We start from the raw sequence: 13,159 nt of genomic DNA, 5'->3' as shown, positions 1-13,159 counted from the left end.
TGGTGAATTTCTTGATGAGACTGGTCTCGACCTTTACCAGATGTTTGGTGATGGAAACATTGAGAGTGCGGCCGAGGTTGATATTTGGAAGAAAAAATTTGTACTAGGCCAGAGTCTATACAACCCTCAAGCCTTATCTGATCTGGGGACGCAAATGTACCTGCTAAACAAGTGGTACATGCAGGCGTCTACCAGTGGAGACTTCTGCGTTGGTGTCAGAATTAGAGACGAACATTGGTTCCGTGGCGATGATGTTATGTATGTTGACTTTGCAGAATTTCATCAACTATACCACCTGACCTCTCTGGACAAAGTTATCATTAGCTGCTATTGCCTGTAAGTAATAATTCTTTCGATCTATTATTAAACTCATCATATGTGTGTATATGCATATAAATTATCCTAACAAGTACTATATATATGCAGATTTACAATGAGAGAGCTCAGAAAGGAAGGCTGCAATAAAATTGGTTTTGTTGATCCCCATATAGTATTCAAAGACCCAATTACTCCAAAGACTAATTGGAAGTCTGAGTCAGAGAGTAACATCATGAACTTCTTAGTGAACCAACGCCACAAGAAGGATATACTCTTTCCCTATAACTTCAAGTGAGTGTTAATCATGTCGATCATAGCCTTAATGGCTCATATGTTGATTCTAGTTAATTAATGAGTGTTATGCGTTATATCCTATAAACACATGCAGCAATCACTGGATATTGATGGACATCGATCTGGTGAAAAGTCACTTGATAATCTATGACTCGTTGAGAAAACCACAACAAGACTACCAAGATATGATAGATATTATCCAGAGGTAATTTCGGGATCTCTAGCAACTATATATACACACAAACATGATGATTAACTATATCTGATGACGTGGCAAATTTTTTATTGGGCAGTGTTTGGAAAACCTTTATTGAGAAGCAACACATGGAAAAATGCAAAGCGCCACTGAATGTAATCCCTTTGAAAGTAAGTCCCCTGAATCGCATCATCTTTATTAATTAAACATATAGCTTTCACCGGATCATCAGATTGGATGACAAATCTTTTTCTCGTAAAGTGGTGTCTGAGGCAGGAACAGGGGAACAACTACTGTGGTTACTATGTTTGCAAGTTTATCAAGGTGCTCTCCCAAAGAACTCCTACAGAGAGACTCAAAGTACGTTAAAAATACACTATATATTCATTTAATTATTATTATTGATTGTGTTACTATGTCTTTATATATATATATATGTACATATATTAATTTATTTTCCTTTAATTCAAACCTGTAGACTCGATGGTTGGAGGAAAAGGTCATACGGCAAGACCAAATCAAAGCAATTCAAGAGTCTATAGCCGGATTTTTTAATGAGCAGGTCATCGATTCCAAGGGCGAGTTCTACTTCGACCCAACACTGCCATTGAAGCCACATGAAATAATATAATGTAAAATACACATATGCATGTAAATATATATATATATATATTTCTATGCTTGAATTGTGTGATTTAATACGTTCATTGTGCTTGAACCGAAACATACTATATGCGCGTATAAATGTATAATTAGCAGCGTACAATACGACTTCGAAAACCTATTTTGAAAAAAAAACAAAAAAATGAAAAGAAAAGAAAAAAGAAAAAAACCTTTAGTCCCGGTTCGTATTACCAACCGGGACTAAAGGTGCCGGCCCTCGTGGCATGTCAGGAGGCACCTTTAGTCCCGGTTGGTGTTACCCACCGGGACTAAAGGTCCTCCTTTAGTCCCGGTTCCTGACCCGGGACTAAAGGACCCCCCTTTAGTCCCGGATGCTTGCTCCTGGGTGGGGAACCGGGACTAGAGGGGGTTCTCCACCGGGAGTAAAGCTCGGTTCTCTACCAGTGAGATCAATCTAACAAAAGCATAGTCGGAGCAACATTCTACGCTAGATCGCGAAGCTCCTTCACCGTCACGGCGAGTGTAGAAGTGTGTCCGGCGTACAGCACAAGGCTTAGCCCAACAGTCCAACAATGAGATGGCCCAACATGCTCTGCCTCTTCCAACCCTATGCCTTCCTGTGTTAGAGCATCTCTAAGATCATCTCGAATTCTCGAGTGATAAAAAAGCAAGTTATTGTCCGACCTGGCAGTCCCATGAATTGATTTAACCGCCTGAGAAGACCGATCTTAAAGGAACAAAAAAGGCAGTCCGTGCGTCCTTATGTGCATTGTTGCTTGGATTTTTTATTTGCAATGAGACGATCTATAACTCTTATAAAGCAAAACCCCACTACAATATTTTTCTGCAATTCTGTGAAGCCACATCATCTTAATGCCTCACCTAGTCACTAAGCTCAGTTACAAATTACACTTCCACCAAATCTATACCTATACTCCTCCTTAATGGCACACTATCCCTCTTCCAGTTCTTCTCCTAGCTCCCACTAATAAACGCATGATGGAGTCACATAGAACGATAGTAACTGCCTCCACTATATGTGTAATCGAAGGGTCGCCACTAATTAATGGCATTTTCTCTTCTCCAGATTATATTTCCTATAAAGCAAGAGGTATCGCACTCACAACCTGTTTTATTTTTTTCCTATAAAGCAAAAAAGCAACCCCTTGCTCCCGCTCATCTTCACTCACCACCGGAAAACTGGACTTTGCCGAGTGCTTTTTATCGGGGCACTCGGCAAAGCAATATTTTGCCGAGTGCTTTTTATCGGGGCACTCGGCAAAGCAATATTTTGCCGAGTGCCGCACTCGGCAAAATAAAGCACTCGGCAAAGGTGGCTTTGCTGAGTGCCAGGCACTCGGTAAAGCCTGGCTCTCGGCAAAACTAGGCTTTGCCGAGTGCTACGGCACTCGGCAAAGATCCCACTCGGCAAAAGGTGGTCGGCCCGTGACAGCGGCCACCTGCCGTCACATTTTGCCGAGTGCCTAACGGCTGGCACTCGGCAATTTTTTTTTATTTTTAAAAACTTATTTTGCCGAGTGCCAGCCCCAGGCACTCGACAATTTTTTTTATTTTTTAAAAACATATTTTGCCGAGTGCCAGCTCATGGCACTCGGCAATTTTTTTTATTCTTTAAAAAATATTTTGCCGAGTGCCAGAGATAGGCACTCGGCAAATTTTTTTATTTTTTAAAACTTATTTTGCCGAGAGCCAGACCTAGGCACTCGGCAAATTTTTTTTATTTTTTAAAAACATATTTTGCCGAGTGTAAGCCTTGGGCACTCGACAATTTTTTTTTTAATTTTTTAAAACTTATTTTGCCGAGTGCCAGCGCCAGTCACTCGACAATTTTTTTTTATTTTTGAAAATCATATTTGGTCGAGTGCCTCCTGGGCCAGCACTCGGCAAAGCCCACTTTGCCGAGTGCCCCCCATGGTACTCGGCAAAATATTTTTTTTGATTTTGGGCCCAAATTTTTTTCCTGGGACCTTGTGACAGTATTTCAAACTCTATTTTAAAATTTGGGGCAATTTTGACTTTTTTTTGATATATTCCATTAGTTTATTTTGTTTCGTCGAATTTTTCGGGATATTTCAAATTTGAACTGCAGGTACATGGAATAATGGACTTTGGTCATCCAAAAATTGATACTCATGATATTTAGGGTATGTTTAGGCCGTATCCAGGAACTCACATAAAATCTTAAGCATCTCATTGACGTAACATGTCGAGATACTTGTCAGAAATGTGATTTTAAATTATATAAAATGGAAACGAAGTCCGAAAATCACAAAACTTGTTGAGGCGTCATGTTATCGCATGTGGAGGCTGTGGTAAAAAAATGAGAAGGTTTCGAGCAAGTTGTGACGTCAGATGCCAAAAACCCAGACATCTCCACATGTGAGATGTCTAGGTTTTTGGCATTCGACGTCACAACTTGCTGGAAACCTTCTCAATTTTTTACCACAGCCTCCACATACGATAACACGACGCCTCGACAAGTTTTGTGATTTTTGGACTTCGTTTGCATTTTATATAATTTAAAATCACATTTCCGTCAAGTACCTCGACATGTTACGTCAACGAGATGCTCGAGATTTCATGTGAGTTCCTAGATACGGCCTAAACATAACCTAAATATCATGAGTATCAATTTTTAGATGACCAAAGTCCATTATTCCATGTACCTGCAGTTCAAATGTGAAATATCCCAAAAAATTTGACGAAACGAAATAAACTAATGAAATATATAAAAAAAGTCAAAATTGCCCCAAATTTTAAAATAGAGTTTGAAATACTATCACAAGGCCCCAGAAAAAAATTTGGGCCCAAAATAAAATTTTTTTTTGCCGAGTGCCATGGGGGGCACTCGGCAAAGTTGAAATAAAAAAAACTGGGCACTAAAAGCCCACCGGCCCAACCCCCGCGCGGCCCAACCCTAAGTCACTCCCCCAGCCACCCGCCCGCTCCCCTGCGCCCACCCCAGCCACCGTCGCGCCCACCCCTGCCGCTGCCGTGCCCTCACCGGCGAATCGCCGCCGCCGGCGAGCCCCGCCCTCGCGCCCGCGTGCGCCCGCGCCTGCCGCCGGCCGCACCCGTGCCTGCACCCTCCGCCGGCCTCGCCCACGATCGCACCCGTCGCCGACCACGCCCGCCGCGCCCACCCCCGTCGCCGGCCACGCCCCGCCCCTAGCCGCCGGCCATGCCCCGCCCCGACAGCTCCCCGCGGCCTGGCCCCCCTCTCCTTGGCCGCCCAGAGGTGGCTGGCTGGTGCCGGCCAGCCATTTCTGGTAGCGGTGGCCGTGTCCCGGCCGTCCCTTCCCTGGCCGCGCCGCCCGTAGGAGCAGGGGAGGTAGGAGGAGCAGGGGACGAGGGAGAGAAGGGAAGGGGAGAAGAGGAGGAAGAGAAGAGGAGGAAGAAGGGAGGAGGGAGGAGGAAGAAGGAAGAAGGAAGAAGGGAGGGAGGAGAGAAGGGAGGAGGAAGAAGGAGAAGGGAGGTGGAGAGGAGAAGGGAGGAGGAAGAAGGGAGGAGGAGCCCCAGCCGCTGTCCACGCCTCGTTAGCGGTGGTGCCGTGCCCTCGGCGCCCCGCTCCTGACTCCGCCCACCGTCGATGAGCACACTAGGTTCGCCCTTCCCTTTCTATTTAAATCATGCAATGGATGTCGGCCATCGAGCCCTTGTTAGTAGTAATAGTTGTTGTATATGGTTTTCGGCCATCGAGCCGTTGTTTGTGGATGTTGGCCTTCATGCCGATCTTTTTTGTAGGTTTTTAAACCTCCCCGTACAGGGGAGGTTCTGTCGAAATTTTCAATTGTCACTAATGTATTGCCTTTTTATGTAGGAGGAGGCCCCGACAGAGGGACCTCGGTGACCCCGATTGTCTTCGTCAGCGTTGTGGGTCTGCCTGCACCGCGTCGCGGCGCCACTGCACCGACTCGCCATAGCCCCGCTAGCCTGACCTCACCGGCACCCTAGGTATAACCCCTCTATCCGTATCATGGTCTTAGGTTGCTGATCCCAGTTAGGCGTCTCCCGTCCGAAAGAGTGTGGGGCATGGGCTGTGTCCCACATGGGCCCGGTGAAATCCGGTGTCGTCTTCAACCCGGATGCCACTGCCTAGGCTTACTCTGACCTGAGCGTCCACGCTAAGGTCAGAGACTACGCAAAGGCGGTTAGGGCGCTCCGTGGCTCAGATCACAATCTGAGCACTGAGCCCCTTGAGACAGAGGTGATCGTGAGGCTGGGGCAAGGCAGGAAGCACGAGCGGTTGTGGATTACAGACGGCATCGACTCCTCAAGCTCGGCACCCTCTCTCTCCGACATGAGGGCATGGAGCACGGCCAGAAGCCTTCCCATACGTGCACGGCCTACTCCAACACTGTCGCGGGTCGACGAACTTTAGGTAATTCCGGTTTCACTTGTCGTACATTGAACGTTACACACATTGATCAGATTTGCAATACTGAAATATGTGATTGAAACACTACAGGCCGAGCTGGCAGAGACAAGAGAGACGCAAGCGCACCTGCCACAGAGTTGGAGGCCACGAAGAAGCAGATGGCGGACATGTATCAGATCATGCAAACCATCGGGCAAGCATCGGGTGTCCAAGTGCAGTTGCCAGCTCTAGCTCCGGTTCGACACTTCACTCCTGTGAGTATGAAAGTTTAATGCGTTCGTGCCATTGGGATTTTCGGCCTTCGTGCCGTTGTGATTTTCGGCCTTCGTGCCGTTGGGATTGTCGGCCTTCGTGCCGTTGTGATTGTCGGCCTCCGTGCCATTGTTTCTTGCAGGTTGGAAACCTCCCCGTGTAGGGGAGGTGCTGCCGAAATTTTTAATTTTGAGTCTAACACATGCAATCTCTTCTCTTTTGTGCAGCCTCCGTCGGTGGGTTCAAACAATCCCGCTACCGTGTCATCGGCGGCTGATCGCGTCAACCCTTCGCCGCAGTCCGGTCCTTCACCGCAGTTCGGGGGGCCACACCTGCAGTCTCCGTCGCCGCAGTAGGGATGTTGAACTTTGTGATGTTGAACTTGTAATAATAAACTTGTGATGTTGAAGTTTGGTGCATTTGTGATGGATTTTCGATGGATTTATTAAATATGCGTGTGCTTGTGATATATAATGCATGTTGGTGATATAGATGTGATGATTGATGTATATATATATATTGTCTGTTACAATGGAATGTAAAAAAAATTGCAATTCTCAGGGTCTTTGCCGAGTGCCATGGGCAAGGCACTCGGGAAAGATTTTTTTTAAAAAATATAAAATTTCTTTGCCGAGTGTCTTGCCGCGGCACTCGGCAAAGTATTTTTTTTAAAAATATTCATAAATTCTTTGCCGAGTGCCTAAACAGGGGCACTCGGCAAAGAAATTATTTTAAAAAAAATAAAAAAAACTTTGCCGAGTGCCTGGGCAGGGGCACTCAGCAAAGTAATTTTTTTTTTAAAAAAAACTTTGCCGAGTGCCTGGGCTGGGGCACTCGGCAAAGTAATTTTTTAAAAAATTAATTTTTTTTGTCGAGTGCTGGGTCGGGCACTCGGCAAAATAACCGTTAACGGCCGGCGCCGCAACGGCCGAAAATATTTTGCCGAGTGCCGTCCCAAGCACTCGGCAAAATTATTTTTTATTTTGCCGAGTGCCCGGATAAAAAGCACTCGGCAAAGACCCTTTGCCGAGAAAAATTTTGCCGAGCGGACTTTGCCGAGTGCAAAGGGCTCTTTACTGAGTGTAAAAACACTCGGCAAAGCCGCGGCCTCCAGTAGTGACTTGCTCCTAGCTATACAGGATGTTCCCAGTCATCTTGAGCTTGATTTGATAGTCGACCAATGGCATCAAATATTGGGGAAGCTAACCTTGGTTGGAAAAAAATCATTGTTGTTTTCCTCCTTCCCCACAAATGGAAATCGATGCACAAGTTCATGCTCTTCATATGAGTCGATCTAGGTGCAAATGGAGGGCACTGAAGAAGCAGCGTCACATTGCACTCGCTCCCAGCTGTCATTCATAGCCGGATCCCCAAATCCATGCAACTTTTGTTCTGACCACAGTTCAGGTAAATCTCTCTTAGATGTTTGTTCTGACCAGAAGGGCCTTCTCCTCTCCCTCTCTCACTATGTGTGTGCAGATTACGCAAGGAAGCAAATCATTTTCTTTTGGCCTGATTGTCACCGATTCACAACAAAACATACTTTCACATAACTACAGAACCAAACCAAGCTAGAGGAGAGGATATGACAGCTCTTTGCATTTTTAAAGCAAAAACACTTATGGATTCCTTCCTACACAATTTCAATTTTAGCAACGCATGGTACATGTTCTTTAATCACATATGCCGATTCTTTTTACTTTTGTCTATCTAAAACCAACAAATATTCTTTAGAAATTTCGGCAGCAATGCGCGGGGAACCACCTAATTTAGACTACTACGGAGTACTAGAGACTAAGGAGTCAAATCCAAGTATTGCTCGCATGGGCGTACTTTTCCTGGTGAATCCATTCATCGTGCGCTAGAGAAGCCTTAAGAGACTCTTTGCATGATTCTTTATCACAAAATTTAGAAACCAGACCAAAAAAATTGCTCCAATAAACCCTCTAAGCTACACTTCATCTTTTCCGCTCTCCATAATCACCCTTCCCGCTCTCCACGTTAGGAGACTACATAGCCCTTTAAATACAATATATGATAGTTTTCTATGTTTTTTTCCGTACAAGAAATTTTTTTTAGTAATAAGCTATTTGTGTATAAAGAATAAAAACTAGAGAGTATATTCATTGAGTGGCTCTCAAATAGAGACATAGAAATTGAGTTCTGTAGAGGCTCATGGAATTGCTCTAGTAGCGAATATATAAAAACCATATGTACAGGTAGTGAATTATTTTTGGACAGTCCAATTTCAATTTTATGACAATTTTTTTTTTGTGATCTCGCGGTTCCATAAAAGACTAGGAAATATATCAAAATGTGATGTTATGGACTTTTATTTTTACCTCCTGGAAAAGTTTATGTACACGATGTATCTTGTTCATATTGCACACCCACACCAAAACCAACCGCTCTCTTCCTTCCTCGTTTACTAGTTTGCAAAAACCAACAAGGTTTTCCTCCTTCATTAGTTTGCAGATTTGAAGACAGAGAGAAAAAAATATCAAAAAAAGAAAAGAACGACAGAGAGACAAATACTTCCATTGCCGGGATTTGAACCCGGGTCGCCTGGGTGAAAGCCAGGTATCCTAACCGGACTAGACGACAATGGATTGGATGTACCTGTTGCTTGCTAAAATATACTTAAATAATAATAGAACAGCACAGTCGAGCAGGCACCGCAACGTCACAAGCAATGCAAATAAGTGACTTCCGACATTACAGGCATAGTGATAAGGCCAGTATATTTAATAATTCCAAATACATGTAATTTTCTATGCTCTATTATTTCTGTGGTTACTTTTTTTTCCTTAGGTCTTGATTACCATCTATATTCTCTATTTTTGTGATGATTTCTGGTTAGATCGTGATTGCCTACGAGCGCGTGTGCAAATAACTAGCAGTACACTCTAGAATACTCCTAGCTAATTGGTCTGGCCCAAAAACTCGTAGGCCAGCAGCAGGATCCGAAGCGTGAAGCGTCGGTTGGACGCACAATTGCACAAAACGATGGATCGACTTCCTGTTTGAGTCCTTGCGACTTTCGCGGTTTCTTTCTCCCGATGCCTGTCTAGTTTTGCCGTTCTTGTTCCATGACATCGCCAGTCGCCACCAGCCCACCACAACATGCGGACCATCGAGCCGTCGACGCAGGCATGCGTGCGTCACTACCGAATACAGTCAATTTGCCAAGTGCAAAGAGGTTTGCCGAATGTAATTATTCGGACGCTCGACAAACAAGCTCTTTACCGAGTGTTATGTGAAAAACACTCGGTAAAATAATTACACTCGATAAAAATGAGGGTTTGTCGAGTGCAAAAAAAAAACACTCAGCAAAAAAGGGGTTTTACCGAGTGTTTTTTTTTTGCACTCGGCAAACAAGCTCTTTGCCGAGTGTTTTTTTTACACTCGGCAAAGAAATAAGTTTTTTTTTTCTCTTCTAACCTTCAAAGTTTTTCTACTCTGCACATACAACATGTGGTACTCCATGTTAAATTTTTGTATATTTCTGGATCTGTTTGCTATATTTAATTAATTTATTGTATTTCAAGAATTTTGTTGGTTTAAGTCAAATTTGAACTGCAAGTGATTTAAATAATAGAATAAAATGAGTAGAAAAATGATAGTCATGTTATTGAGCCCAATGTGAGGCCTTATCTTGGAAATGGAAAAAAATTCCGAACATCTCGTTCAGGAAACACGACCACGAACGTGTGGCCGAATAATTTTTAAATTCGAAAAAAAACAAACGAAGTTTGAAAATCATGAGATTTGTCATGATGTGATGATATCATACGTGGAGGCTGTGGTAAAAAATTGATAAGGTTTCGCACGTTTTGTCACGTATGATGTTTACAAACCGAAGCATCTTAGAAGAAGAATTATAGCGATGTGAATGATTCGCTAAGATTTGGAGTTAAAGTGACGGTTGAATTGGAGTTTGACTTCAAAACTTTTTGTATAGGCAATAGAGAATATAGATTGTTTCATGTGAAATTTTGGTAAATTTTTGGATCTGTTTGATAATTTTAATTTATCAAGTGTAATTATAAGATTTTAATTGATATAAATTGAATTTGAGCTATAACTACACGAAATAATAGAATAATATTCGTAGAAAACCTCTTCTTTATCGAGTGTCAGATCAAATATGTTATGTAATTTATTAAGTACATCAGAATAAATTTAGAAAAATATGTTACAGAAAAGATGAAAAATAAAGAAAATAAAAAAACTGTATTTACCGAGTGTCCTGGTCTGGCACTCGGCAAACCCTCTTCTTTGCCGAGTGGACACTCGACAAACCCCCACTCGTATACCCCACATCCGGCCGCACACAGCAACACATGCACACACCCACCCGCGCCACACACGCACATAGGCACACCGCCCCCTGGCCGCCGGCGCCCCCTGCACCCGGCCCCGCTGGCCCCCAGGCCCGCATCCCTCTCGTCTCCTGCTGCCGCGCGTATCGCCGCCATCGCGCCTCCGTCGCCTCCAGCAACGCATCCATGACGGCGACGTCGAGCTGCTCCAGCATCTACCGATCCCACTTACGAAGTAACTCCTCATGATGCCCACTGAGCGAATCCGGTCGCCTCCGGCCTCGATGGCAGCGGATCTGGGCTCGGGGGCAGCGAATCCGGCTGCTCCGCGACGAGGCCTCCCAAGGTACGCGTGTGCCGCTGCTGCAGTGGTTGGACCGGTGGCTGCGCGGTCCACGCCCTCATCTCTCTCATGCGCCTCCACGCCCACCCTTCCATGCGCCCCTACGACATCGCTCCCCATTGCGGTCGTCCGCTCCATCGACTGCTCGAGCTCCATGCTCATGAGCCGCAAAGAGGTCAAAGCCCCAGGTCAGATGCCTACCACAAACGGATTTTGTTTATCCGTTCCTGGTAGAGGTCCGAAAAAACAATACAATTTATAAAGTCATTGCTCGCTCCGAATAACCACAAATCTCATAGCCTAGTCCTAGTTTATGTTATAGAGTTTTATATTTATAACCTTTCTAATGCACCTCATATCCTCTGCTTTGCAGATAACAAATAATGTCGCTGTGAAGATCAGTTTCAATTGTTTATAGTGCCGTTCAGAAAGTTCCATCGCCTATCAATGTGTTCACCCTCTATGACACTACGTGAAAAACGGTTTGTAGCAACAGGACAAATTTTTTGTAGAGACGGCCCTAAAGTGGCGTGCTCGGGAGCCACTAGACCAGCCGCCCCTATAAATAGCACAGTAGGGGCGGCTGATAATACGAGCTGCCCCTACAAATGAGATCGATTTGTAGGGGCGGCTCACTCACCAGCCGCCCCCGATGTTACGATTTGTAGGAGCGGCTCAATCACTAGCCGCCCCTATAAATCACTTGTACAACAAATATCTCCCACCTCTCCCCCTACTCATGGGAAAAAAAACTCTCCCATCCGCTCCCTCTCTTGCTCTCTCACGAGGCGCGCCGGCCGAACCTCCCGCGACCCCCGCCCCCATAGGTCCCGCTCCCGCCGCCTCCGCCCCCGTCGTCCCTTCTTCTCCCTCTCTCCCGACGTGGCGGCGTGCTGGTCCCCTCGTCCGTCTCTGCTTTCACCTTCCCCTCTCTCTCGCGATGTCGCGGCGCACCGGCCGGCGAATGGCGCGAGCGGGACGGCGGCGCACGGGGCGGATCGGCTTGGCGGCCAGATCTGGAGGTACCTCACCCTTCTTGCCTTTTCCGCTCTCGGCTGCATCGATATACTCCCCCTCCCGGCTCCCGCACGCAGCCCCGGAGGTCCCCAATCTCGCGTCGCGATGGATTCGTAGCCTCGCGTCGCGAGGTACTGTTGTTCTTGCAGGGATAGGTAGATAGATTCCGGCTGCTCGCCATTGGGGCTGCCTCCGCCCGGTGCCGTCCGTCTCTTCGGCGAGCTACGGACGGGGCGCACCTCGTCCTCCTCACGATGGGGGACTGGAACCTCGTCCTCCTCACTTGCCATAACAGGTCTCATATTGTTATATTTTGGGAGTTATAGCAGCTCTGTGTTATGAATTTTATAGGCAAGAACAAGCTCTGTTCTCTGCTGAAGTTTTCACGTTTTTGTGTCAGCACACCATTATTCTTTATCTTTCTGTTGCATTCCTTGACAGCTATTGTGATTTGATTTCTTGGAAGCTTTGGTGTGCCCCCAACTAATTTTTTTAACCTTATTTTCAATTGGTATTCGTATGAATTGCTTCTCCGGTATCTCCAGAAAACACAAGCTCTTGTGGTGCTTGGAGTAATCAATGAGCACATAACTTTTGAAGGTACAATTCCATGATCTGTTGAAATGTACTTCTATTTGTAATTTTGTATTATACTTCTGCATTTTCACTTCTGACAATCTTCTCTACCACTTCTATGTACGATACATTGGCAGTATCTCCTGGGCAGCCCTCATTAATCTCTGATGATGCTGACGTTGTTGCTCTGATTGGGACAAGTAAGGACTTGGCAAAACAGATAAATCAGAAGGAAGTACATTGGGGGGTATGTTATGCATCTGTTGGTCTGTTTTCCACTTAAGTTGTGTTAAATAGCCAACATTGCAGATTAAATACTTTGTATTTGATGTATTTCCAGCCAAGTTAATATATTCTGTTCAATATGCTCTCGTGCACTTCAACTAAAATCATGTTTTGCAGTTGCTTGAAGATTCTGTTGAAGAGCGAATGGAGAAGGCACTAGCAGAATCTGATAAAATAGAAGCTGAAAGCAAGGATGCTGATGCAGAAGATAACAAGGCAAGGAACTCTTTTATTAAATACTTATGACCTCATTGTTAATACTGTGGTTTGAGTATCATCATGTGGAACTTGAACAGGTTTGCTAAAACAACTTTCATTTTCATATTTGTCTTCAGTGATGTATTACTTTTTTAATGGACATGATTTAAGGACTACATGGACTAAGCAACAAGGATATTCAGTGATGTTCTTCAGTGATTGGTAAAGATAAGAAAAATTTAGCGCTATTGTATACTTTTTCAAGGTTTTTGACAAGATGTCACATTCTTCTTGCAGGTATCGTGGAAGATTCATATGCGCTCTCTGTTGCTTGC

General features: G+C 44.9%; 1 protein-coding gene and 1 non-coding gene across 2 annotated transcripts in view; one reads left to right on the top strand and one right to left on the bottom strand.

The window, feature by feature from the left end:
- Nucleotides 1–12,872, top strand: part of LOC136479392 (uncharacterized) — a 36,668-nt gene extending 23,796 nt beyond the window's left edge. The window contains exons 3-6 of the mRNA XM_066477270.1: nt 11,576–11,770; nt 12,302–12,365; nt 12,479–12,588; nt 12,744–12,872. Coding sequence (XP_066333367.1) covers nt 11,576–11,770; nt 12,302–12,365; nt 12,479–12,588; nt 12,744–12,872 — 498 coding nt within the window. The remainder of the gene's footprint in view (nt 1–11,575; nt 11,771–12,301; nt 12,366–12,478; nt 12,589–12,743) is intronic.
- TRNAE-UUC (transfer RNA glutamic acid (anticodon UUC)) lies at nt 8,619–8,692 on the bottom strand. The gene has a single exon. It is a non-coding gene; the product is annotated as a tRNA-Glu (tRNA).
- Nucleotides 12,873–13,159: the final 287 nt, after the last annotated feature.

The sequence above is a fragment of the Miscanthus floridulus genome, chromosome 9 (assembly GCF_019320115.1).
Source record: "Miscanthus floridulus cultivar M001 chromosome 9, ASM1932011v1, whole genome shotgun sequence".
NCBI lineage: Eukaryota > Viridiplantae > Streptophyta > Magnoliopsida > Poales > Poaceae > Miscanthus > Miscanthus floridulus.
The sequence above is the reverse complement of the archived record's forward strand: the minus strand, read 5'-3'. Positions and strand labels throughout refer to the sequence as shown.